Source organism: Chionomys nivalis, chromosome 23, assembly GCF_950005125.1.
Source record: "Chionomys nivalis chromosome 23, mChiNiv1.1, whole genome shotgun sequence".
Lineage (NCBI taxonomy): Eukaryota > Metazoa > Chordata > Mammalia > Rodentia > Cricetidae > Chionomys > Chionomys nivalis.
Window position 1 is genome coordinate 9,485,524 of NC_080108.1, and position 25,676 is coordinate 9,511,199.

Genomic DNA, 25,676 nt, shown 5'->3' on the forward strand with positions numbered 1-25,676 from the left:
ACTTAGCTTTGTGGGAGGAAATATTTGAAAAGGAAAAATCAAGAATTGGACTTGGATTCATAAATAATGTGCTCTCTGAATTCAAATGGGAAGTGAATGGTGAAGATTGCAAAAAAAAAAAGTGGTATTAGGAGAGCTGTGAGCTTTTTGTATGAGGTAAGCCAGTGAAGGAAGATGGGCTGTGAGCAGAAAGGTAAACAGGCAAACACGTATGGAAAAAAGATGGAATTGGTTCGGAAATTTCAAATACCTGAAAAAAATGGGTAAAGACCTGAGAGTTTGGGTGTGAATTCTAGTTTGGTGGAATAAAGAATAGAGACCATAGATACTGAAATAATGTGGGGGTGTTAGTATGACTTGAGCTGCTGGAGACTTGATTGATAAGTTATATCATGCAAGGAAAAGAGGGGGTTCAGCTATGAAATAGTGGTCACCAAACCTAGTCACAGAGAAGTCAAGATAAATAGCAGAGAGTTTTCATTTAATATGCAACAAGGTTGGTAAAGAGAATAAGAAAACACAGTGTTACTCCCATTTCTTCAAGGAAGGTCTTTCTCAAAGTCCAGGCAGAAGTAAAAGTGACATTCGTTCAATCATCTTTCATTGTCAGATCTTAGATTCCATAACATAAACTTTAATAGAATCTTCAAACTCAAATGTTGATGAGGTTCTCATAGCCAAAAATTACATTGGTATCAACATCACTGTGAGCATCTAAGTCTCTTCCAAGGCTGTATGATTTATGGGTTTCATAAGCAAACTCACTTGCTTGTTTATGTAGGTCTCATATCCCTACCCAGATCACAGTGCGTATCTCTAAACTGCTGAGTAGAGAAATAGGGTGAAATCTTAGAGCATGCAGCCTTCCCATGGACATAGACTCTCCTACACCAGGACTACACTACCCTGAGTACATAGGCTGGTGTTGACAAGTATGTTATGAACAGGCCCCCTAGAGGGCAGCAGAGTCCCGTTCAATTAGAGACTTCCAAAGCAGGTGGGGGGGGGGAGGTTATGGGGCCCTTCCCCATTGGAGGCTCTTGAGAAAAATATACACATTTATGGACAAAGAACCAGGGAAAGGCCAAGGAATTTAAGGAGTTCAGCAATATAAAGAGGAAAGGAAGGGATTTTAAATTGGTGGCCAGGCATTGAGAATAAATAGGAGGTGGGTGGCTAGGTGCTGTCAAAGGAAACCAAGCTCCTCTGCTTGGTGAATGCTGCCACCCAGACAATAAATACCACTTGCTGATTGAACCTTATTTACCACATTGTCTGCCGAGGTTAGACAACATTTTTTTAAACTCCAGCACTAGGAGTGTAGCCGAGCGTAGAAAGCATGAACACAGCTTGAATTCCACAATAATTTCAGAAAGAATCGTGAATAGAATAATGTCCTTCCCCCAGGTGACGGCTCTCCTTATAGTAGACCCAAAATTGTAAGTAACATAAATAAAGAGTTGTGGGAAATATAAACCTTTGTGGGAGACATGAAAGTATATAAAAAGGGGGGCGGGGGAGGGGAGGAATCTTGCGAGAGGGACAGGAATGGTGTCAGTGAATGCTAAGTTGTGCCGATTCTAGCTGAAGCCTTTGTTTTCTTCTTTGTTCTATATCGTCATTTCCTGAAATTATCTACCATCTCCACCATCTTTTTATTTTTCATCCTCTTATTCTTTTATGCAGGGCTTTTTTTTTTATTTTTTGGAAACCCAGCAGAATGCTGATCGTTTAGGATACAATGATTTCTCTGACTTCAGGGAATTTAGAAAACTTTATTTTATTTGTGGAGAACAAGATAGTCATGTGCAGGAAAGTAAGCTTGCTCAGTATGTTTGCCACCATACCTGTGTACCTCATCTTCCTTCTAGAAATGAAAGAGGAAAAATCTAGGCCTTTGGGTCTACTATGATTCATTCACATGAAGAACAAAGGTGCCAGAAAAAGATCGTTCTAATCTTTTCACTGAATGTAGTTCTTCATGCCCCTTACACAATTAACATACCTTAAAATAGAAATCTCCAAGGAACGCTGCCCATTAGCTTGCTCCAGGCTCATGTTCAGCTACCTACCTTACAGGGCTCAGCACGACATGTCTAGGGAACACCACCACTCACAGTGGGTTGGACACTCCTAAATTAACTAGAAATCAATAAATTGACTAACAGCCATGTTCATAAGCCAATCTGAAGGAAACATGTCTGCAGGTTTGGGGGTTATGGTTCTTTGTTTTTTTTTTTTTAATACCACATCATTCATAAGAGATAAGAATGTCTGGGAAATTTTATTATCTACAAAGAGTCATGGAAAGAATCCCCAAAGTACCCAAAACGGCAGTGAATGCCTCTGTGTTAGTCACAGTCATTTATGATTCACTCCTATATTTCTAAATACCCATACAGCTAGTCCCTAGTTTAGTATGTCTTTGTTAGGTTTCTATTTCAGTGAAGAGACACCATGACCATGGCAACTCTTATAAAGAAAAACATTTAATGCAGGTGGCTCACTTATAGTTCAGAGGTTCAGTCCATTAGCATCAAGGTGGAGCACAGTGGTGTGCAGGCAGACATGGTACTAGAGAAGTAGCTAAGAGTCTTACGTCTTACATACAATAGGAAGTCAAATGTGATGAGCAAAGCTTGAGCAAAAGAGACTGTGACACACTTCCATCTACAAAGTCACAACTACTTCAATGTCACACCTACTTCAACAAGGCCACACTCCAATAGTAGCTCTCCCTGTGAGCTCATGCAGGTCAATTACATTTAAACTACCACACTCCCAGACACATAATTCTAAGGAATCATTCAACATTAGTGAACGCTTCCTTGAGTGTCTCCAATTATGAAATTAAAATTGTCTACTTTCTACCTAATGTGATATATGTTTCAGTTAGAGGAATAGGTTTTCACTTAAAGGGAACAAATTGAGAAAATTTGACTGTTACAATTGTGTGCCATCACCATAAACCATAAAAGAGCATCCTAAAGCCAGGAAAATCTAATTCTCTTAATTAAAATGACTTTCTTAAAATAACGAAAAAGAGAATAGAAAGAAGTAGGGCATGGAAGCCTAGTCACAGACCTATGACTTTTGTCCTATCTTCTGGGTACCATGGCATCCAGCTGATTCTTCTGGATATTGTTTTAACAGTTCACAGGACCAAATGGGAATCAGGCACTCTTACTTCCCATGGCCTTCTTTGCAGGCTTGAGCAGAAACTACAGCTCACCTTTCCTTGCTCTTCATACCTCAGAGACATACATGGACCCAACATAACAAAATCTCCTTCTCCAATCCCTGCCTCACCATGTTTTAATCAAAATAAAATGCTTTTTAAAGCACATGAGAAAAGAAAAAAGATGATAATGGAGCAAAGGTACAAACACCAATCAAGAAGGTCTATAAGAAATAATGAAAGCATTTTGAAAGCTAACACAGTTTCCTGTTTCCCTTAGAATACTTACAGAGGAAATGATGGTCCAGGTAAAATATGTAGCTAACATTTCAGTAGGAAGCAATACATGTCATACTTATCAGGCTGGTGATATTGAGCAAATTATTTAATTTCCCCATGTCATAGGATTTTCTTATTTATAAAATAGGAACAAGAATATTAGCTAGTCAATAGCGTTTGACAAGGATTAAATAAGAAGATTTGAGTATGTCCTTAGAACAGGGTGTGTTGTATTCTAGGAGCTTAATAAATAATAGTTCATCTGGTCATTATAACCCCGGGTTCTTCTCACTCCCTTTTTGTTTATTTACACACAAAATATAAAGATAAATCCCCACTGAGAAACAACTCATTTCTATTACTATAAGACATTTTCCTAAAAATACCTTAGACCTGCGATAAATCCAAAACTGCCACTACATTTAATTAAAAATTTTCAAAATTTTTCTTTGAGCCTGGTCCTGTTCTTGTGGAGCTTTTTCTTGTACTTAATATTTACCTTCAGGCTGAACATTTTCCTACATGAATGTGATGTATACTTATCAAGCATCTTGGGACTAGCTTCTAAATCCACGTCTTCAAGATTTCTCTTGACTGTGAGACAAATGGCAATGTGGAAGAAAAACACATGAAAGAAAAGGCAATCACTTGGGAAGTTGTTTATCTGAAAACAGTAAGTGGGATTACATATCGATCTTTGGGAATTCTCTGGAAGCTAAATGAATGAGAGACTTCATTCAATATAAAATTTAATACATTTCCATAATGTTTGTACTGTAATTTAAACAGTTTAATTTATTAAACTGCTCTCTAGTTGTTTGTTTGTCTTTGTTTAATTTTTTTTATCATTTTTATAACACTGAAAGAGAAAATATTTGTAAAAAGAGCTTACATACATCTAAGCTAGAATTATTGGGCCAATAAAACCCATTCTTCATATTGCTTCCACACCAGCCAACTTCTGCCTTCATTTGTTTTTATACAGAACCAAAATAATATGTTCCTTGACACCTTTTTGAATATTTTCAAAGTTTGTGATTACCTCTGATGTTCTTTTATGAGATTATTAATCATGCTCATATTTTTTAAAGCTGAAATGAATGAAGTCAGCATTTTACATCTGGGCAAAAGATTTTTTTGTTTGTTTTTGCTTTGTTTTGTTTCTATGTCCCTGAGTTTATATTTTTCTTTTTTTTTTCCGTTTTATCTTTGTCTTGAGAGTTTCATACATTTATGCAGTGAAATATGGTCATATCCTCGCTTCATTTCTCCCTCCTACTTTCCTCATATTTCCCTCTACATGAATAAGTACGGAATGAATAGGTATGGAATCTACACAATTTATGGAATATTCTAATTTATTTCCTCACGTATCAATACACGCAATTTTAAAGCCCAGAGAGTTACTCTGCAATGCTACACTTGTGACAGCTTTTTCAATTGGGTCCTTACTCCTTCTAAACTGTCGATCATTAACACTTTTCCATGTGTCTTCATCTAAAATTTTTCTCTCATCAACTTTACTTTGAAGTTTGGTTTGGACTTTCGTTTGGCACTCCTGGAAATATTTTGGAGGTTTTGGAGTCTTGCATCCCTAGTCGCTGTCTGTCTTAGGATGCTATGCTGGTCCTATACCGCTTATTACTAGTTCTCTTCAGTGATGCCTTTTTTGAACATTGCAGTTTTTTGCTTTTCTGTCTAAGTGGTCCCTAGGGGATGGACTGGCATTTTGTTTGTATGTTAAGAGGAAGCCTGGAGAGTGGCTTTTCTCCTACTTGGCCATTATGTAGTCAAATTTGACCTTTAAAAAAAAATCAGTTTATGCTGTGCTCAAAACCTAGGCCAATTAAGCCCACACTGCTGCCTTCATATATGACCTTTCTGGTATCTCAAATGCATTATCAGACTACTTAAATAAGTTTTTCTCAGCACAAAATGAGGGAAGAGTAAGATGTCAGCAAAGACCCTGTGATTTGGATGGAAAAGCTCTATTTCCAGCCCCATTTCGAAGTCTTACCAACTGTGAGGCCCTGGGTAGAAAGCTGGAATAGAAGCTTTTTTAGCCAAAAGCACTTGGTTTGAAAAGGTGAGGAGAAGCTTTCTGAAGGACTCATATGGTGCAGGAAAAAAACTTCTTAAAAGACTGCGAATGTTCCTCATAGGCACAGGACATCACAGTTTATCTTGCCTTTTGACTGCCTAGATGCAAAGCTTGGGAGGCCATAAAGGAAAGGGAAATAGCAATTTCTATCTGAATTTCTTAGCTTTGTGATTTCACTATTGTTGACAGAGGTTTCTGTCCCACCCAGTCCTGCAGCTGTTCAGTCCCAAAGAAACACACAGAGATCTACATTAATTATAAACTGGTTGGCCTATTAGCTCAGGCTTCTTTTAGCAGCTGCTGCTTCCTCAGACATCAATTTAAAGACAACACAGTATCCAGACTCTATGTGTAATTTCCTCTTTATGAGGCATATTTTAAACTCTATTTCTTTTATTTTTACTTTTACTTTTGATTTTATTGAGACAGGATTTCTCTGTGTATCTTTGGCTGATATAAAATTCACTCTGTAGACCAGGGTGTGCTTGAACTCAGAGATCAGCCTGCCTCTGCCTCCCAAGTGTAGGGATTAAGGGTGTGTGGAAACACACCCAACTACTCTCCTTTCTTTTTTTTAAGGACTTTATCCTTTTTCTTTTCTCTCTCAAGCCTATGTATATTTTTAAACACACTGTAAACTGCTTATAGGTCTTTTTTTTTATCTGAATATATCTTTACTGTATATCTCTTTTTTTCTGACCACTTGAGTCTTTAATTTGCTAAGCAATATGACAAGGATTAAAGCCATGGCTTTGATGACTGAATCCACCCCATTCCTTAGCTTTCTGAGAGTCTAGCTTTAAGGCAAAGGTGCTGTCTGGAGCCACTTTTATTGCTACAACTCTATGGAGTTTCAAGGTCCCTGCCACCACCAAGAAGCAGGGTGTTGGCTATTCATGAATGCCATTTAAGTGTTTGATGACAGTGCCTCTTTAAGGGCTGCAAGCTGACTCAGGAAGCCTCTCTTAAATGAGATGCACTTGCTTCTATCAAACAGAGCCCACCTGAGAAAATGCTGCTACCAAGAAACTGTGCTTAACTCTGTTCTTTTGTGTCCAGCATTATTTCCCAAACTCTCTCAGGTTTTATATGGATACAGTTGTCCATATTGGCCACATTTGCTGACAGAGGTTTCTGCCCTGCCCAGCCCTGCAGCCAATTCAGTACCAAAAAAACACACAGAGGTCTACATTAATTATAAACTATTTGGCCTACAAGCTCAGACTTCTTATTAACTCTTACATCTTAAATTAGCCCATGATTCTTGTCTGTGTTAGCCATGTGGCTTGGTACATTTTCTCAGTTAGGCATTCTCATCTTGCTTCCTCTTGGTCTGGGTGACGATCACGGACTGAGACTTTATTCTCCTGTTCTGATCACCCTGCCTACACTTCTTGCCTGGCTACTGGACAATCAGCATTTTATTAAACCAGTACAAATGACAAAACTTTTACTGGATACAAGACCATTGTCCCACAGCACACTATTTTCATCTTTTTTTCCTCTGGTTTCCCTGCATACTCCATCAACTACTTGTTGGTCTTAGTTATACAGACTATTATGACAGAATATTATCACAACTGAGCAGCTTATGAAAAAGATTTGCTTCTCACAGTTCTAAAAACTGACTGAAAAGATCAAGACCTTCCCATATCCAATATCTAGTGGATGTCAATTATTTTTCTTAATATATTCTTTGAAAATGTCATACATATATACAATTTATTTTGATCTCATCCATCCCTCACTGCCCCTCTCCAACTCTTCCAAGATACCTTTACCATGTCACCTTCCCAAATTTATGCTCACCTTCTAAATTTTTTTTGTTCAATAAGAATATTTTAGGATATCATGAAAATCAAATTTTTCAATGTTTCCAAGTTCCTGTCATATTATTCTTATAGAAATTCAGGGCTGTAGTTGTTTGAAAGTACTTTTACATCTGATAAATTTTATTCTTCAAGCAAAATTTAGCTATCCAAATGACAGATTGTGAAATAATCATAACTTTGAATTTTTAGAATTTCTTTTCTATGTGGCCTCACCATGTGGAAGTGGGAGATCTGTAGTCTCTGCTTTAAGGGCATGAACACCATTCATGAGAGATTTAGCACAACACTGCCACCCTGTAGATTAGGGTGTCATGCCATTTTGAGGAGTTATATACATATGGACAATAGTGCCGTGCAAATCTGTTATTCAATTCTTTCACTCTTAATTTCACACAATTCTAATTTCATTCATTCTACTCTTCTTGATAATTAATCTGACTGCATTGATAAGTCCAAGAGCCCTTAACACGAATTGATAGGTGTCCCTTCTTTGTGCCTAAATATGTCTCCATAACTTGATTTTCCTATTATTCATGCATTTATCCAGGCCTTCCATCAACAAACATTATCGCCCATAAATAATGAGTTCAGCAATGTCATAAGAACAGGGAAGGTAGCAGTAACTAAAAGTACTCAAAACCATGCTGTCAGAGTCTACTTTTTGTTAGAGATTTCACTGAGAAAAGGACACAGCAGATTAAAGAACTAAATAAAATATTATTTATATTTCATACCTATTCCTGATAAAGCAGTAACAGGAACACTATGGAGTGGGGCTTATTCTTTCAGACGAGGGGGGTGTAGCAGAATGTACTAACGTTTGAGCAAAGATGTTGAAAGAGTAAGATAATTATCAAGTAGAAAATCATGCTCTGCCTTCTTTTTTCTGCAATTATGTTACCTCAAAACTATACAAAATTTATTTCTTGCTTTAAACATCTTCATCTTTTTCTTATCCTTTGTCTCTTGACACAAATCTATAAAATTGTTTCAGTTGAGCATGGGTCGATCTTCAGCGCCAATGTCCAGCACAACAAAATAAAACAACAACAACAAAAAAGACAAATAATAGCAACAAAGTCTTAACAGACATTTGATAACTTTTAACTTATCATTTATTCATAGAATACTTCTTCAGTGCCAGTGAGTTACACACAAAATAGTTTTGTTTTATCTGCTCTAATGAATTCTGAATGTGTAGGTTTATTCCTACGTAATCTTAAAATCCTCCCTCACTTACTGAGATAGAAATACTTTCTGGGATTGTATGTGTGTGTGTGTCTGCATGTTGGAGACCTGAAATCAACCTAAAGTATCATTCCTCAGGGGTTGTTCACTTTGTTTTTAGCGACAGGGTTTCTCAAAGAGCTGGACTCACAGATTGGGCTAGTCTAGAGAGCCAGTGAGTTTAAGGCATGTTCTCTCTCTGCCTTCCCAGTATTGAAAGTACAGTAGGTGCCACTACACTCCACCTCCTCAGGATTTAAACGATAGTCATAAATCACTACTTATGACTTTTCATGTGGGTGCTGGAATCTAACAAAGGTCTTCATGCTTGCATTTGAAGCATTTTATTAATGACCAACTCCACAGCCTCTATAATTTTTCTGAGACATTAAGTGATTTCTCCTCTAAGTGCGTCAAATGTCCCCCACTCAAAAACGTGCTAAATATGTATTTCGTTGACTAAGAAAGATTTTTCCTCCCTTATCATCTTTCCCAGTTTGGCCATACTTATTTTCTGAAAAAAAAAGAAAAGTTAGTTGAAGAAAACATAAATTTGCTGTACAATTGGGATAAATTTATAATGATAAATGATGTTTTCTGGACAAGGGTGTTGCTATCTATTTACTCTTTAAACTTATTCTCCCTCTCTATTAGTGCCATTTCCATAGTAAAGCTTCAAATTTTTCTGCATAAAATTATTTCAATATGATCAAGGGTGCATCTCAACAGCAAAACAAGTAATTAGAATGTCTAAGGCCTTCGGTGCATGCACACACCGAGAGGCAGGTGGGAGAGGTAGAGCAATGGAAAGCCAAAGAGTTAGTGAGAAAGAGGCAGACGCAGGACCTATTTCCAGCAATAAAATTGTAGCTATTTAAAAAGAAGAATCTAAACAACTGGTCATTAACCTTTGAGAAGATTTTGAAAAATATCTTTAGGTCCCTTTGTAAGAATTTTAAGTCCATAATAAATTTAGTACTCCAGCAATGCCATTTTACTTGGAGCTGTACAATGATATTTCGGATGTACCATCTAATTCATAAATAAAAAGCAAGTATTAAGTAGTGATATATGAAGTGTTGTCCAATGGCAGGTAATTAGCTTCTGTTCTAACTTACTTCTTTCATAAAACAAAGATACCTTTGTCTGCCTTTGCCCCGGTCTCCACTTTTTAAACAAATTCTTTTCCTCTTCTGCACGGCCTTATTCTACAGTTACGCGTGTCTTTATTCTTCTCTCCCTTCTCCCGTCATTATGTGAACCTGCTAAGGCAAGATCTGGTGATTATCTTTACAGGTTGCATATAAACCCACGGTTTATGGATTATATCTGCTCAACTAACATCCAGTTCATAAGTTAATCCATTATCTCCATCGAATTTGACGTAAGGATGTATTTTTATTCAAATGCAAAACAGTGTTAACACTTTGGAAGTAGAAAAATCCTAAAACTTCTCCTCAGGGCCAGTAATCATCTTGATTACATTCCATTTTGTTTTATGTCTTTTACTTGTGAAATAGCAGGAGAAAAGATACCAAAAAAAAAAAAAAAAAAAAACATGACTAAACAAGTCTTCTCATGGCAACTCCCTTTTCACTGCATGAACAATGTCAGGCATCACATCAAGCCAAAGCCACGTGGAACAAAGTACATACACTCAAGCCTTGTACCTTAAAGCTATCCTGGAAGTTGTTTTCTATTGGTTTGGCTTGTGATTTTAGCAAAGTCAAATAAGTCAGCCTGGCAGTTCTTATTTGAAGCCAGAACTGACTGTTTCTCTTCTTATTCCACTGATTTAAAACAATGAGTAAGACTATTTCTACACAAGCTTTCATTCTATCTCAAAAGAGCCCTTAAAAGGGCTCACCTTCTACACCTGGTAGATTCTTGTTAAAGGGAGTGCAGTGCTCATTCTTGACAACACAGCTAGTAACTCCCTGGGGAGGGGAGCGATTGGTTCTGCTACAAAATGGATTTGAGGCACAGTCCAAATTATGGGCCACCCAAAGCAGACTCTCAAACCTTTATTTATTTATTTATTTATTTTGGTTTTTCAAGACAGGGTTTCTCTGTGGCTTTGGTGCCTGTCCTGGAACTAGCTCTTGTAGACCAGGCTGGCCTCGAACTCCCAGAGATCCGCCTGCCTCTGCCTCTGCCTCCCGAGTGCTGGGATTAAAGGCGTGCGCCACCACCACCCGGCCAAACTTTTTTTTTTTTTTTTTTGAGACAAGATTTCTCTATAGCTTTGGAGCCTGTCCTGGAACTGGTGCCAGTAAACCAGGCTGGCCTTGAACTCACAGAGATCCTCCTACCTCTGCCTCCAGCTTTTGTGTTGGGATTAAAGGTGTGAGCCACCACCACCTGGCTTACTTTCATATTTTTAATGTTTATAGGAACCTTTCATAAATATAAAAGAGGCCTTTTTTTCTTTTAATATTACCAGTATGTAAAATAATTTCAGATATCGTATCCTCAGTAAGGTGAAACAATGACATAGTTTAGTTGCAAAAACTTAAAGATGGAAGGCTACAGTTGGGTTCCAAACTTTGACTTTTGCATTCCAAGCCCAAATTAACAACTTGTTTGTCTTTTGTCAATTTACTTAATCTTTGCAATTTTACATCTCTTCTTCAGTAACATGGAAATAACCATAGCAGAGCCTCTGTCACAGGACTGCTGACAGAAAAAAGTTTAGGTAAAGCTCTAGTACAAAGTCTGATGCATGGTAAGCGTTAAACAAATCCTTATTGACTATCGTCTCTTCTAGATGCTAGGGATTGTATTATTTTTGCCATTGATTAAAGGATGTGATGAATTTACAGATCAATCCATTATGTAAAGCGTATACTGTGTTTGTTTTAACCCCCAAGTAACAAACTCATTTCCAATTTTTCCATATACTATTGGCATCATCAAGGCTAATCCAAGGTAGCCTCCATAACAGTGCGAAGCATGTTTGCAGTCATGGCTCTTCCTCAGCCTGGCGGTGAAGCACACAATCACATCTTTCTGTTTGCTCCTGTCCTTGTTCATGCTCACCAGGTACAAAGACAGGAGACTGGCCCAGCACAAGTCGGAAATAGAGTGTTTCACCCCCAAAGGGAGTATGGGGAATGGTGGGAGAGCAACAATGAGCAGGTAAGCAAACTGTGAGTGGCCTGAGGTGGTGTGAAATAAATGTACGCGAGCTAGAGGAAGAGGGGGCTCCCTAGTCTGGGTCCTGGCTCAATTATGCATTCCATTCAGTAAGCCACCACTGGTTTGTTGTGTGTGTTTGATCTGTAAAACCTATGCCATCCTCATGTCAACTAATGGGAGCCTCCTGTCCCAGATGCTGCTGTTTCTTAGGGTTGTGCGCTTTGCATGTCTGAAGCCTTAGCTAACAGTCAGTTCTTCCCTGGATTTTAATTTATTGGCCAAAACAGTTCTGGAGTTTGCAAAGTAGAAGATATTGGAGGAAATCCACATTTTAGGAATATCATTTTTTTTTAATGAAACCAATGCAAAAGATAAGGGCTGAATTTGAGGGAAGGATTGCAATTGAGGGAACACTGAGCCTGAAAATTAATCTGAGTTGCATTGAATGTAATATGTAAGAGCCAAGCGCAAAGGCAATGGCAAACAAGTGGGTGATAATGCAAGAGACATTCCTTTAACTGAAGTCAGGAAAGTTGATCCTCCTCTGGCTACTACAGCTCTGCAGCTCCTTGACTTGGTTGTGTTGGTGTTGAATACTTCCTATCGCTGTGCTGTGCATGTTTCTTTGTACTAGGAACTGCCAACTGAGTTGTACCCTGTACTTGGAACTAGAGGCAACAACTGAGCTGTGTTGCATGGAATGAACGTGCTTTTCTTGCATGCAACTGCGTTTTAAGAACAGGGCTCTAGAGACATAGGCAATCAGGATTGTCTTCAACAATTCTAGAATGCGGGGGGGAAAATGTATGCTGTGAAATCACTCACTGTGGCTAACTCTTCTGCTAAATACTTTTTGGGTCATTTCTCAATTCTGCTGTGGCACAGAGCTGTAAGGGAAAGTGTTTCGGATTGTCATATAAGTGAGAAAAGAGAAAGTTCAGAAAGCAGTGCGTCCACTTGTGTTTGCATGCGCTGCGAGCGAGCTTGAGGCCCACCTGTGTAGCTGTGTAATCGGAAGATAAGACCGTGGATTCCTGTTGAACTTTTACCTCCCAAACATTCTGTTTGCTTCCTCAGTGGTGGGATCTCTGCCATTTGCAGAATAATGGCTCCCTTCTTTCAAGGACCACGGCACCGCGCCACTGCTGGGGTCTATTCACCGCAGTCTGTGAAAATGCTTCCGGGAACTGTGTGGTTGACCTCCCAGAAGCTATAGCCAAGAACTTACCCACCTGGGTTCACAACTCTCAGAGACAATGCAATGAGTGTGTACATGTGTAGGCACTTTCGTGTCCACGCACATGCTTCTGCCCACAGTCCCTTCTTGGGTCTCAACTGAGAGTTTATGGAAGTGATTCAACAGACCTGACTTCCTGTCACCTAGATAGTACAAAATGGTATAACTTCTACCCTTGGGAAACACACTGGCGGCTTTGTAGTAGAGTAGACAAGGTAACAGTGATTACATTAAATGAGAACTGGAAGGCTCTGTTCAGAATGACTTGCAATAAGAAACCTAAAGCTGGCGTTCCAAGATCCAGCACGTGACCCACTGCCTATCAAACACGCTAGAGGACATCATGGACACACAACACCAGACTTTGTTGTATAGCAGGATTCCCAGGGTGTTTCAGTATAGCTGCAGATACACACACACACACACACACACACACACAAAACTGGCATTTTGTACTAAGCTATTCATCTGGGAGATTCTGGGGAGCTATTTAAGAGAAGCATCTGTTCCCAGTTATTCCATTAATTGGTCTTGGGAGTTTTGCTAAATTTTATAAACCCCTAAGATCCGGTCAGTCCAGAGATTGGATTTTATAAATGCTGTCTTGACTAATAACAAAAATAGGACAGAAAGAATAGGGCATAGAATGTGGGGCTTGGGCACACCCAATCCAATAGACCAAGTATGTCTGAGTCAGATTCAGACATACAGACGTAACCATTTTAAAATATACTTCAAGAAGAACCCACATTTTTTTACAACAGCAAAATACCATGCATGTTTTTTGTGTTTACTTGTGTGGAGGTGGTCAAGGTAATGAGAAGGCTTATTTCACTGATATGTCCTAGAAGGAAGGGGGAATAGTGCAAGCATAAATAAAGGCATTTTGTAGAAATAATATCTAGGCCCCACAGATAAGTAGAGTTATTTGGGCACAAATGATCTTTTCATTATACCTTTTATTCTAATGTCCTTGGCATCAAATAGAAATTGAGAGGAAGAGAAGAGGGGCTGACAGGAAGGTGGACAGAGTAAGGAAAGGGTGTGATTTGATCATCTACGAATAATTCAGGAGGGGAAAAGACCTAAAAAATTACAAAAAGTAAGGCCAAATTTAACAAGATGAGTACATCCTTTCTCCCCAATTTTATTCTTGATCTCATAAATAAGTAAATAAGTTATAGTAACAAGTTTTAAATGAACATTAAGAGAAAATAGGTCAAGATGGAAACAAATTTTATGAAAGCAGTTTCTAAGTGAAGAGCTAGAATAATTTCAATTTGCTTATGTAGAATTAAAGATTTAACAGAAGAGTAATAGATACATATGAGATACCTACAGGCCTTGCCTTGCCTGCTGCCATGGCTTCCTTTCTTTTCCTGATCTTCCTAAAGTCTCTAGACTAGTGACACACAGTCACACACCCTCCTTCCTTTGCGAAGACTTGATCCTGGTCTGTGTTGTTTATTAAACACACAGTCACAGGAAAGAGCCAAAAGAAACCCAATTAACCACAGAAACTCAGCAGAGACATTCTTCTCTCACATACTTGGTTTATTTAGGGAAACTATAGAATTGATAGGAAAATTCATATCTAGACTTATTCCCCTAGAGCTTTGGTAGCTGCTGAAGAGAGTCAACAATACTGTAACCCCAGCAAAGCTGACCCTGTCACATTATCTTTCATTGCCATATTGCCAGGGCCATAGGCAGTTCTCCATATTAGTTACTTTTCTCATTGCCAGGTGACAAACCAGCTGACCTAAAGGAGCATAAATACGAAAATGCTCATTTGGGTCATCTGTTGAGGGTATAGTCCATCGTTAGGAGGAAGTCGGGGTGGCAGGGATTTTAGGCAACTGGTTCCATTGCATCTGCTGTCAGGAAGTCGAGGTGAGCGGTACTGGTGCTCTTCTTGCTTTCTCCTTTATATTTAGGGAGAAATATTTATTTACTCTCCTGAGCTTATGAATAGAATCTCCCACCTAAATAATAGTAGCACGTGGGCTAACCTATTATAGTATCTCCTGGGTTAACCTAGTTCTGATAGTGCCTCCTGGACAAGCCTGGAGACTGTTTACATGATGATTCAAAATCCCGTCAAGCTGACAATCAAAATTCATCTCCATACTCATTCACTTCTAGTCTCTTGTCTTCACCCAAACATTGGTAAAAGAATTAGACCAAAACATGCCCCTATTGGCACGCTAGCTTAATGAAGTTCTATATGCTCTTTACATTCACAGTTTGTGTATGTTCACATGTCTGAATACAGTGCAACTTTTCACAGTGTGTGTCAGAATCTTTCTAGCTGCAAAAGTAAAAGATCCTGGTCAGGGAAGTGCTGTAGACATGGGCACGCGCTCAGCCCTGTTGTTGCCATGGAGGTTCACACACAGATGGTCCACCCTCCAGGATGGCTAAAGGATATTATTATCTCCAGTCCCCACAGGGACACAGGGAACAGTTGCTGGAGTCTGTGTTCTGACGAGTTTATGCTTCCCCATGAAGAGAAGCCTGGCTACTCTGTCTCTGAGAAAGAGCTGCTTTAGTCCAGAGAAGGAGAGAGACGTGCAGTCCCTCATCGTTATTTAAAGAAACATGGGTAGTGTGGGATTTTTTTATGAAAAGGGGGGATTTTTATTGTTGGTATTTCATGACATTAGTTTTAGGAAGTGTTAACATCTAATTCTTTGAATAACTGATTTCATCTAGTGTATATAACATCTCATTTTAGCAGTTGCAGATGTCCAATAATGTCTTACAGAATCTGGTAGCAATATGATAGTCATTGTTAAATTAGTAGAAAGGCTAAGACACACCATTCTGTCGACAGAAGAAAAAGTGTGTGCCCTTTCATTGCAACGGAGACCAGCTGGGTGGTCAATGAAAGATCAGGACTTCTGAGTCTTCGATGCCATCCTCCCAAAAGCCAACTTCACATAAATTTCCTCACCCAGTTCTACATGTATTACATGATTTTTGTGTTGTTCTAGTTATACAAATATATAGGCAAATATTTTGAGACAATACCTTCTGTAGTTCATTAGTTTCTATAATAAGGGAGAAACAAATTAAAATACTTCTGATGAAACGAGTCAAGCAGAAAAAGAAGACACTTGCTTTACAGTTCGGAGGTTAAGACTGTAATGATGTCAAGTGAGTGCTGGATTTTGGAGAGTACTTTCTGCTTTTATTCTCCCTTTATACTATGGATAAACTCTGGCAATTGTATACACTGCACTTTGTTGTGTGCCTCTTAGGTAGGAACTGTGGAAAAGTGAGCAGAAACTAGACAGTGAAGCTGAGTATTCTGAAATTTGAATTAATCATTTTATCTAATTCCTCTAATTCCATGTCTCATAAACCCGTTTAAACTTATGCTTCAGCACAGTTTTGTTTTAAGATGTTGGCTCATTGCTTATACACAAAATAGGATGCCTTATACATATAGTAAATTCTAAAACATGTGAAATGAACTTACCACACCTAACAGCTATTCACCATGATGCCTTGCCTGCCTCAGATATTTGCCATAATGTCCTTTCAGTCACTTTGACTTGGGAAATTTCATTACGATTCATACACCTGAGTTTTCCTACCTGCAGTAATAACACCTGTGTATACGGAACACTTAGGATTGTATAATTTGCCTCATTTCACTAACTCTCTCAGCCTGCAATTTGACACCTGGTCCCATTCTAAGCACTAGACATGCATACAGCTCCTGCTCGGGGGATGCTCTAGATGTAGTGTGGGAATTAACTTGCGAGTAGTAGGCCCAGGTCAGAAAGTGATAGGACACACAACTGTTGTGAAGGTCGAATACGACGTCACAAGTAAAAACAATTCAAGAACCGCGGAGTTCTATTGAAACGGAGCATTACTCTCTCAGGACTCCATTGCCAACCCCTATCCTGGGTTTTATGCATGGTTTATCATAAAGCTGAGTTCCCTGATCAGCCCAAAGATATAAACAACTGTATTTTGTTTTGGTTTTTCTTTAATAATTTGCAATGTGAGTTTGGTAGTGATTCTGAAAAAGAAATAATTTCCAATTTTGGAAAAAAACATACACAAAACTAAACTTCCTTCTAATCTAAGTTGGAATACTTGACACAAAGCTTGGAACATCTATGGCATGATGATCTATAGTTTAGGCTTCAGATTTCAGAGCTAGTAGGTGAATCATGATGGATCAAAAGAAAGCAATTAAGTAACTTTTGCACAAACGCAATGGCACTTTCTACTTGTGAGTTACTGACCCTTTAAGGGATCTCGGGTGCAACTGTGGTGGTACCAGTAACATAAGGTACTTTAACAACTTCTGAATTGGCTTCCTCTTGCTGTTAAACCACAGAAGATATGACAAAGTGGTTCTTCTATGAGAGTTTTGTTAGAGATTAAAGCCCTGAGGAGAACTAATCTTTGAGGCAATTCTCACAGAAATATATAGCCACGGATAGTAAGGATAGAAAAAAAAATCCACATCATCAGAACTGACAGAAAGGTTTTTTTTTTTTTTTCATTATACATTGTGGAATACATTCCTCTGTCAAATAATCAATAGGCACCTTGGTGGATTTTGTTTATCCATGTTACTTAAAGTTCCTAGTCTTTAGAATACATTAATGCTCACTTTACTTGCAAATCATTCCTGGAAACATTTATTTTTTTCAGTAGCAACTTTTTTTTTTTCTGAAATCTTCTTGTGTTAAAAAGAAAAACCCAATGGGCAAAAGCAAATGTGCTTTCCCCGCTAGTTTTCCCACCAGTAAATTCCATTCCATTTTCACTCTTTTCACACTTGTTTATACCTTAGCATCATGGCACAGCAATCCTATAATATCAAAACTACCTCTTAACACTGTTTTACTTGAGTTACTTCTCTGTTCTTCAATCTCTAAGGGACCAATTAACTTTTTAAAAAAATGAGGTTTTAACATCACCCTGTATGGAAATGGTGCTATATTTGAAACACCACCATTGAGTGAAGCAGTGGAGAAGGTTCAAGAAGTAGATAATGGTGCCTAAGGTCAAACAACCTAGAAAAGGAAGATCAAATATGCAGCATTAGATACACCGAATTCTTATAGCGGATAAAATGGTCCAAATTCTGCCTTTTGAAGCTTTGACTGCTACTCCCTCCCCACATGGTCAAACAAGACCATTGGCTATCTCTTGAACATTCTGTGTGTGTTTCTGAAATTTGGATTGTGCTTCCTTGAGGGAGGAGCAACGTCTTTCACTCTCGCAACATTTCATTATGTTCCATCACTCACTGAAGCCTGGATGTCTTCCATCCATTGTGGGAATGTGGCTTCCTTTGGCTAATGCTGCTGGCAATGTCTTTTCCATCCTGTAAAGTTTTGAATTCTTTGTTATGTGTCACGTATCAAAGCTCTGCAAATTGAAAGATTGTCCTTGTGCCCCACGATTCCTCAATGTCTTTGCCCTTCACAACCTCCCACCTCCAATCTCCCCCCTCATTACAAAGTTCTAAGAAAAGGAAAAAAACAACTCATCTTCTGACAAAATATTGTGACTAAATACTGGTAGTCGTCTTTTGTATTTACATTTTCTCTTGGTCTCATTTCTCTGTCACCTTTGAAATATGTCTTACTTGTTAATAATTCTCATCTACAAAATCAAAAGCATTGGGGTAAAGGAAGCACTCCTTCATTGTTGATGGGAGTGCAAGGTGGTACAGCCCCTTTGGATATCAGTATGGCAATTTCTCAGAAAATTAGTAAACAACCATCCTCAAGACCCAGCAATACCAGTTTGGGTATATACCCAAAGAATGCTCAATTGTATCACAAGGTCATGTGCTCAACTATGTTTATAACAGAATTGTCTGTCATAGCCAAAACCCTGGAAACAACCTAAATTTCCCTCAACTGAAGAATGGATAAGGAAAATGTAGTACGTTTACACAATTGGAGTACTACACAGCAGAAAAAAATAATGACACCTTGAAATTTGCAGGAAAATGGATAGATCTAGAAAACATTGTATTGAATGAGGTAACCCATACCCAGAAAGACAAATATCTTATGTACCCATTCAAAAGTGGCTTTTAGACATAAAGCGAAGAAAAACCAGCCTACAATTCACAATTTCAGGGAACCTAGACAACAGAAATGATCTTAAGAAAGACATACATGGGATCTAATCTACATAAAGTAGAAAAAGACAAGATCTTCTGAATAAATTGGGAGCATGGGGGATCGTGGGAGAGGGCAGAAGGGGACAGGGGGTGGGAGGGAATCTTAAACATTCACATAAGATTCCATTGGAGATTTTTTTTCCTTTTTAGGATGTCTAAATTTTAGATAGCTTCTTGTTTAAGGGTGAGAGACCATGTCCACTTTCCTCTGTCAGCACTGAGATTCCATCTGATTTGAACCTACCCAGGCCCTGTGAGTCCTGCCTTCATCTCTGTGAGTCATAAGTGTATGAGTCCTCTTATGTCTGGAAGACACTGCTTCTTTTGAGTCATCCATCCCCTGGGAACCTTCTCATCTTTCTGCCTCTTCTTCCCCACATAGCCTCTGAGCTCTGATTGAAGAAGTTGGATGAAGAAATTCCGTTTAGAAATGAGTGCTCCAAAATCTCTCACTCTCTGCACATCATCCAGTTGTCTGTCTCTGTGTTAGTTCCCATCTGCAAAAAAAAAAAAAAAAAAAAAAAAAAAAAAAAAGTCTTGCTGGTGATGGCTGAGCAAGGCACTGATCAACGGATGTAGCATATGTCATTAGGAGTCATTTTATTGCTGTGTTCCTTTAACAGAACAATAGTACACAGTCTTCTATGGGGCCATTCTCTTTCAAACTACTGTACCAATAGTTCTTCAAGTACCAAAAATTCTAAGATAGCCCAACTGTAGATTACTCATACAATTAAAATATGCACCATTGATTGAAATTGTAAAAATTAGTCGGAGAGAACAGCCCAGAAAAGTGGTTTTATTATTTTAAAACATGAATAAAAACTGAAAACTGCCACGTAATATTAACATGCATGGGCGTTGGTTTTGAGTGCCTTCGTCAAGGCATCCAGTCATTATCTCTGGCAAAGGTTGGTGTCTGGTCAACGGATGCTATCAGAATTAATGACCAGCATGGTGTGGAGGAACTTTCTTGCTTCTCTGAGCAACTATATAACTAAGAAGTACTGAGACATGTGGTAAAACAATATAAATCAAATGATTAACGTTATCTACTTAAAGCACAAACTATCTCCAAACCCTACCTAATGTTTTTCTTCCATAAAATAAGGAAAGGAAACATTAATGTGTGTGTGTGTGTGTGCGTGAGAGAGAGAGAGAGAGAGAGAGAGAGAGAGAGAGATGTTTGTGTGCCTGTGTCTGTCTGTCTCTGTGTGTCTGTTTTTTCATGTTTGTGTGTGTGCTTAGTTATCATGGGCATTGATAGGGAAAGTGTAAGTCATGACGTGGCATTTGTCTCATATGGACATTTATCATCTCCAACTTTCTAGGGTAAGCAACCTAATCTCACTGAATTTACCATCTTTTAAAAGGCCTATAATGGCATTGATCCCACTCACCCTAACAATCAGATCTCCCCTGAACGTCCTTTATACAGCACTATGCACATAGAAGATGGTGTCATTTGAGTTTGGCATCTGTGTTTGGTAATTTGGTCCTTACAGTTAAGTGTTTTCTCTGAATATGTCTCTAATGCATACATCACCAGAGATATCAAATTGTTTCTATTACTAAGATAGTTTTTACATACATTTATGCTATAATTGAGGAAACTTATATAGATCATGTCTTCATTTTCATATTATATTATGAAATATATTATGATATTATAGTGTGTTTCTTAACATAATTTTAAAACTCAGGATGTCAACGTTTAAGCAAAGCTCAATTTTTTTACCTACTTCGGAAAAGTATGAATATAAAAATGTTAACCTCTTGTTTTTCTTATAAAACTTTAGCACTTTGTAGTTCAAGAAAAATATAAAGTAAAGTATATTAAAAAATTTTTTCAAACAGCAGAAGCACTATTGCAGATTTTTTGCTTGTGTTAGACTTAATTTATTAATTTTCTCATTAGCCTACTATTTTCTGATATAATTCTACAGGCATCATTAGCTAAGGATATTTCAAGTTTCTTACAGTTTTATAAATATTTTTATCTTAGGCAGTACATAATTGCAGTACAACTCCCTTCTGGCTAACCTCAACATCAAAACACACAAACAAGAAGCTTCATTAGTGAAGACCATTTTAAAGAAATATCTTTTAGGGAATAAATTTGATTATTTTTATGTCCTGAAATACCATAAGTTAGTAAGGCTCTAATAAACCATTCCATGAAAAAAAAAAGTTACGGTTTTATTTTAATTCAATAAGATGAAAATTCCAATGCTTATATGCTTCCTTCCACAATCCTAAATTAGCTCTGGGGAAGGACAAAAACCACATCGATTGTTCAGCTGCCTTTAATAGTAACAGAAACATTATATATTCTACAGCCTCTTGTGTTGGTCAAACTCTGATGTTGCTGCCTAATGTTGACATGCTGGGGCAAGATGCTCCAATTTCCTCAGATAGAGCGGATGAATAGGCAGACAGGAGAGATCACCAACCTGGCACTCAGAGCCTGTTGCAACAAATGAATTATGTAAGTGTCCTACACAGAAGCGGCGAAGAACAACTGTTGAAAATCCAAGTAAAATGTACCATTTTGGCAGTCCTGCAATGTAAACAACAGGAATCAACCAGTCAATGATAGCTCTCTCTCAAATAACATTACAATTTCTTTCTTTCCTCAATAAAGAGAAAATTGCCACAAAAGGGAGATGTTAAATATTATAATATATACTTTGAAAGGGATTAATGCTCTTCGAGTGAACAAGAAGTGACATTTTCCCCTCTCCCCAACTGGAGGGACTGCCTTATCCTGCCCCTTCCTCTTTCACTTCTCTTTTGAAATTCAGTACGTGTACTGGGGAAAGGTTAAAAACTAGAGGCAAGTAAAGAAAAATCCCCTTGCCTTTTCCTTATCTCTGTCCACTAGACCAAAGGTACAATCCTGCAGCTGAAACAACGCTTCTCATGAAGTAACCAATATATCTTCCTTCACGTAGATAATGAATAGCCCTCTGGAACTGCAGAGGTGCGACACTTGGTTGAATGCCAAGCGATCATCTGGGTTCCTCCTAGAGGTAATGTGAGCAGATGTTTATTCTCCTACTCTTTGCTAGTAAAGAAAGATCTTAAGTGGTTGGTCTATCAAGATCACAGAAGCAGAACCTGAGTCCTATCTCTTCTCCATTACCCAGACTCTCTCCTGTCTCCATAAACTCAGTGGTGAAACTGAGATAAATCACTAAAACCAGTGTGTGTGTGTGTGTGTGTGTGTGTGTGTGTGCATATGTGTGTATGTGCTCATGTAGTTCATACATATATATGAGTTAAAAAAATGATTGTGATTTTCATTATAGATATCAAGATACGTTTTATGCTTAGTTAATAAAATGTCTTTGTACACACTACAAAATAAATGACCTAAAAACAAAAGTATTGAATTTTACTGATACTCAATGTTTAAAATGTAGTTGAAACACATAAAAATATAAACATGTTTTAAATGAAGTGCATTGATCTGGCTAATTATTGCCTACAAAAATAACTTAAGCAATATTCATACTCCGTACGAGTCACTAAATGTTGTGAGTATGACAGTGAACAAACTGTGCCTTTAAGGCATCCCATCCAGAAGATGAGGAAGATATAAGACAGAGTCACTACATGCCTAAATGCTGGGGTCATGAGAATCCAACTGAGTAGGGGTTGGCTGGAGAGATGCTTTTTATAAGATAATTAAGCTGAAACAAATAAGAAGGAAGGAAGTAGGAGGGAGGGAGAAAAAATGGAGAAAGGAAGGGAGAGGAAGGAAGGAAGGAAGGAAGGAAGGAAGGAAGGAAGGAAGGAAGGAAGGAAGGAAGGAAGGAAGGAACAAACGAAGAAACGAATGAAGAAGTTAATTGAATTGATTAATTGTGGTGGGTGCAGATCAGGGGAGGGAAACAAGATGTCCTTAAGCAAAAGTGGAAGAACAAGACAGCAGTGGAGAAGCCAATGAGAGCTGTCAGGAAGAAAGTGGAATAATGTGATCCCCCTAGAAGACAGTGTAGGATGATAAACTTCAGTGTGGGTTTGGCCACAGGACTTTGGAGCTCCAATCAGACAAAGAGGAAACAGCTAGGAAGACTATACAGAGTTACAAACTTATACTTTCCCTGGAATTCTCTTTTCTTTAAACCTACTAAATACAGATTTCTTTTTTGACACGGTGTGTTCACATGGAACAAGAGACACCAAGTCTTTAACCTGCATTGTCTCATTTAAGACTCAAGATAACTTTTACCAAATGAACAAACTGCTTCTTGATGAGGTATAGGATTATTTTATAGCCCAAGCATTCCGGATGGCAGATCCAGAATTAAAATCCAGATTTTAAGATCTCTTCTCTATTGCACTTACATGACTGGAAACACTGGAACTGTTAGCAGAAGAATCTTATTAAATAATTGCTTATTTAGATTCTTCTGTCATAGAACAGAGTAGTTAAGGCTGTTGTCTTCATGATAACTACATTCAACAAAGAAACAGACTGATGTGAGTAGCTTTTCTTTCTTAACAAATTCCTTTTTACTAGGGAAGAAAATGTTGTTCATGTTTCAGAGAGGAAAGGAGGGCTCATTAATAATTGGACTATACAGCTTGGATACCTTCTATATCTAGTCATATTGCCTTGTTAATTCTCTCTTTCCCCCCTTAGGATGATTTTCTTACACATTTACTCAAAGTTTTTCTAATATACTATCTCCCAGCATGACTATGTGTGAAAGAAAAGACTGCCAATGTTAACATAGATGGTATAGTCTATCACAGTAAACTGAAGGCCAGAGACAAGGAAGAGAGAGGAAGAGAGTGGGAGAGAGTGTGTGCATGTGTGTGTATGTGGTGTGTGTGAGAAAGGGAGAGGGATGGAGGGAGAGAGAGAGAGAGAGAGAGAGAGAGAGAGAGAGAGAGAGAGAGAGAGACTTTTAAAAGCGAGATGTTTATATGACCTTCCTACTAGAAGCCAAAGAATCCCTAGGGTAACACTTAGAAGAACTGGTCCAGTCACTTTTCTGGTTTCCAACCCATGTTTTTTATTAAAAGGGGTGCAGTGACCTGAAAGTCTAATTACCCCTCTCCAAATGTCTGTTTCTTAGGCTGCTGGTAGCAGAAAGCGGGGCTAGTTGACAGCCATCCTCCGAATCAAATCCCATAAATAACCTGGGCAATTATCTGTGCTGTGCCGGAGAAGTTAGTGGGCACTTGGGAAGAAAAGAGTAATGCGCTATGAACTCCAAGTCAGGTTAATGCAAAATGGAACTCTAAGTACCGAGCTATTAGAAGGAAAGCCGATCATATGTCATCACTCCTTCTGCTACTACAGATGTACAGCTATCTTCAAACTCAGGAATGACTCACCCATTCTTACCAGAAGAGCGGTGGGGTGGGGGACACCACATGCTGAGCTCTAGAGAATACTAGGTTGCAATATATTGAAGTAATCAAACAGAATGTGAGTTCACATGAAGGAGCAGAGAAGGGGAAACTGCAAAGGCAAAGCGGTGATGAAACAGTATTAAGCAGAATAAGAAAGAGCCAAGAAGAACATTGCTGAGGAAGCTGTGCAAAAGCTGGTCTGGCGTCAGAGAAATGTCTTAGCTCAGTTTGTCTGGCAGGAGCAAGCAGGGAACCTCAAAGTGTCTGTGCCTGACAAAATCACCCTTGCCTTCCTTGCCTAAGAATTAAGAGAAACCCAGAAGACGAGAACTGGTTTCCATCAGGGTGTCTCAGCTTACAAAACACCTATTGCAGAGTCGCTTTAGTGGGAAAGGCCTGGGACAATATTCTTCTAATATGAATTGAGGCTTAGGCCCAATGCAGAATATCAGAATTTCCTGAGGGCACACGTGGTATTTGAAATATATTTCGTTGATGAGTCTTATAAACAATTAAGTTTGTTACTCCAACTAAGTTTAGTGATAACCACTCCTTGAGAGAGAAATTTGCATTCCTGAACACATACTGGACAAAGGTGACAGACGTCTTCCCGTGTTCAATTTACCTTCATGGGGATTCACAAAAGGACACCCCCCCCCCATGAGTTATCCTTGCAAGGCATGCAAATTCTGCTGGCCACCAACATGTTTCTGATGGATGCCCTGCAGTCTGGTGGCTACCTGCCCTTTTGACAGAAAGAAGGGTATAGACTCTGAAGTCCAGGCATTATCATCACCATCTTCGTCAGAGTAGCTCAGAGCACTGGGGCAGCCCAGGAGAGGAAAGACTGCAGAAGGCCTTCAGAACCTCCCAGCAGCAAGGGGATGCTCACCAAGACCGTAATTGTAGATCGCAGTGCTAGGTGCTCAAGGCAAAACACCACGCTTTCCTCTGACGGAATTATTATTCAACTTGCAGGCCTAAAACAAACTTATAAGAAGGACTCCTGTGGTGTAGAAACATTTAATTAATTAGAAAATTGTATGTGTGTTCATTAAACTTGTATTTTCCAGCAGATAAGCCAGACTAAATAAAATCATGTTCAAAATCAAGCATTCACGCAGCAATTCCTAGGGATCTATGCC

At 38.6% G+C, this 25,676-nt stretch overlaps 1 protein-coding gene across 3 annotated transcripts in view; it reads left to right on the forward strand.

Annotated features, from left to right (window-relative positions):
- Window positions 1-25,676, forward strand: part of Grm5 (glutamate metabotropic receptor 5) — a 353,740-nt gene that overhangs the window by 322,358 nt on the left and 5,706 nt on the right. For 2 of the 3 annotated variants that reach the window (XM_057756228.1, XM_057756229.1), the window contains exon 10: window positions 11,660-11,755. The exons of the other annotated variant lie outside the window; for it this stretch is intronic. In XM_057756228.1, coding sequence (XP_057612211.1) covers window positions 11,660-11,755 — 96 coding nt within the window. The remainder of the gene's footprint in view (window positions 1-11,659; window positions 11,756-25,676) is intronic. 3 annotated transcript variants of the gene reach the window in all.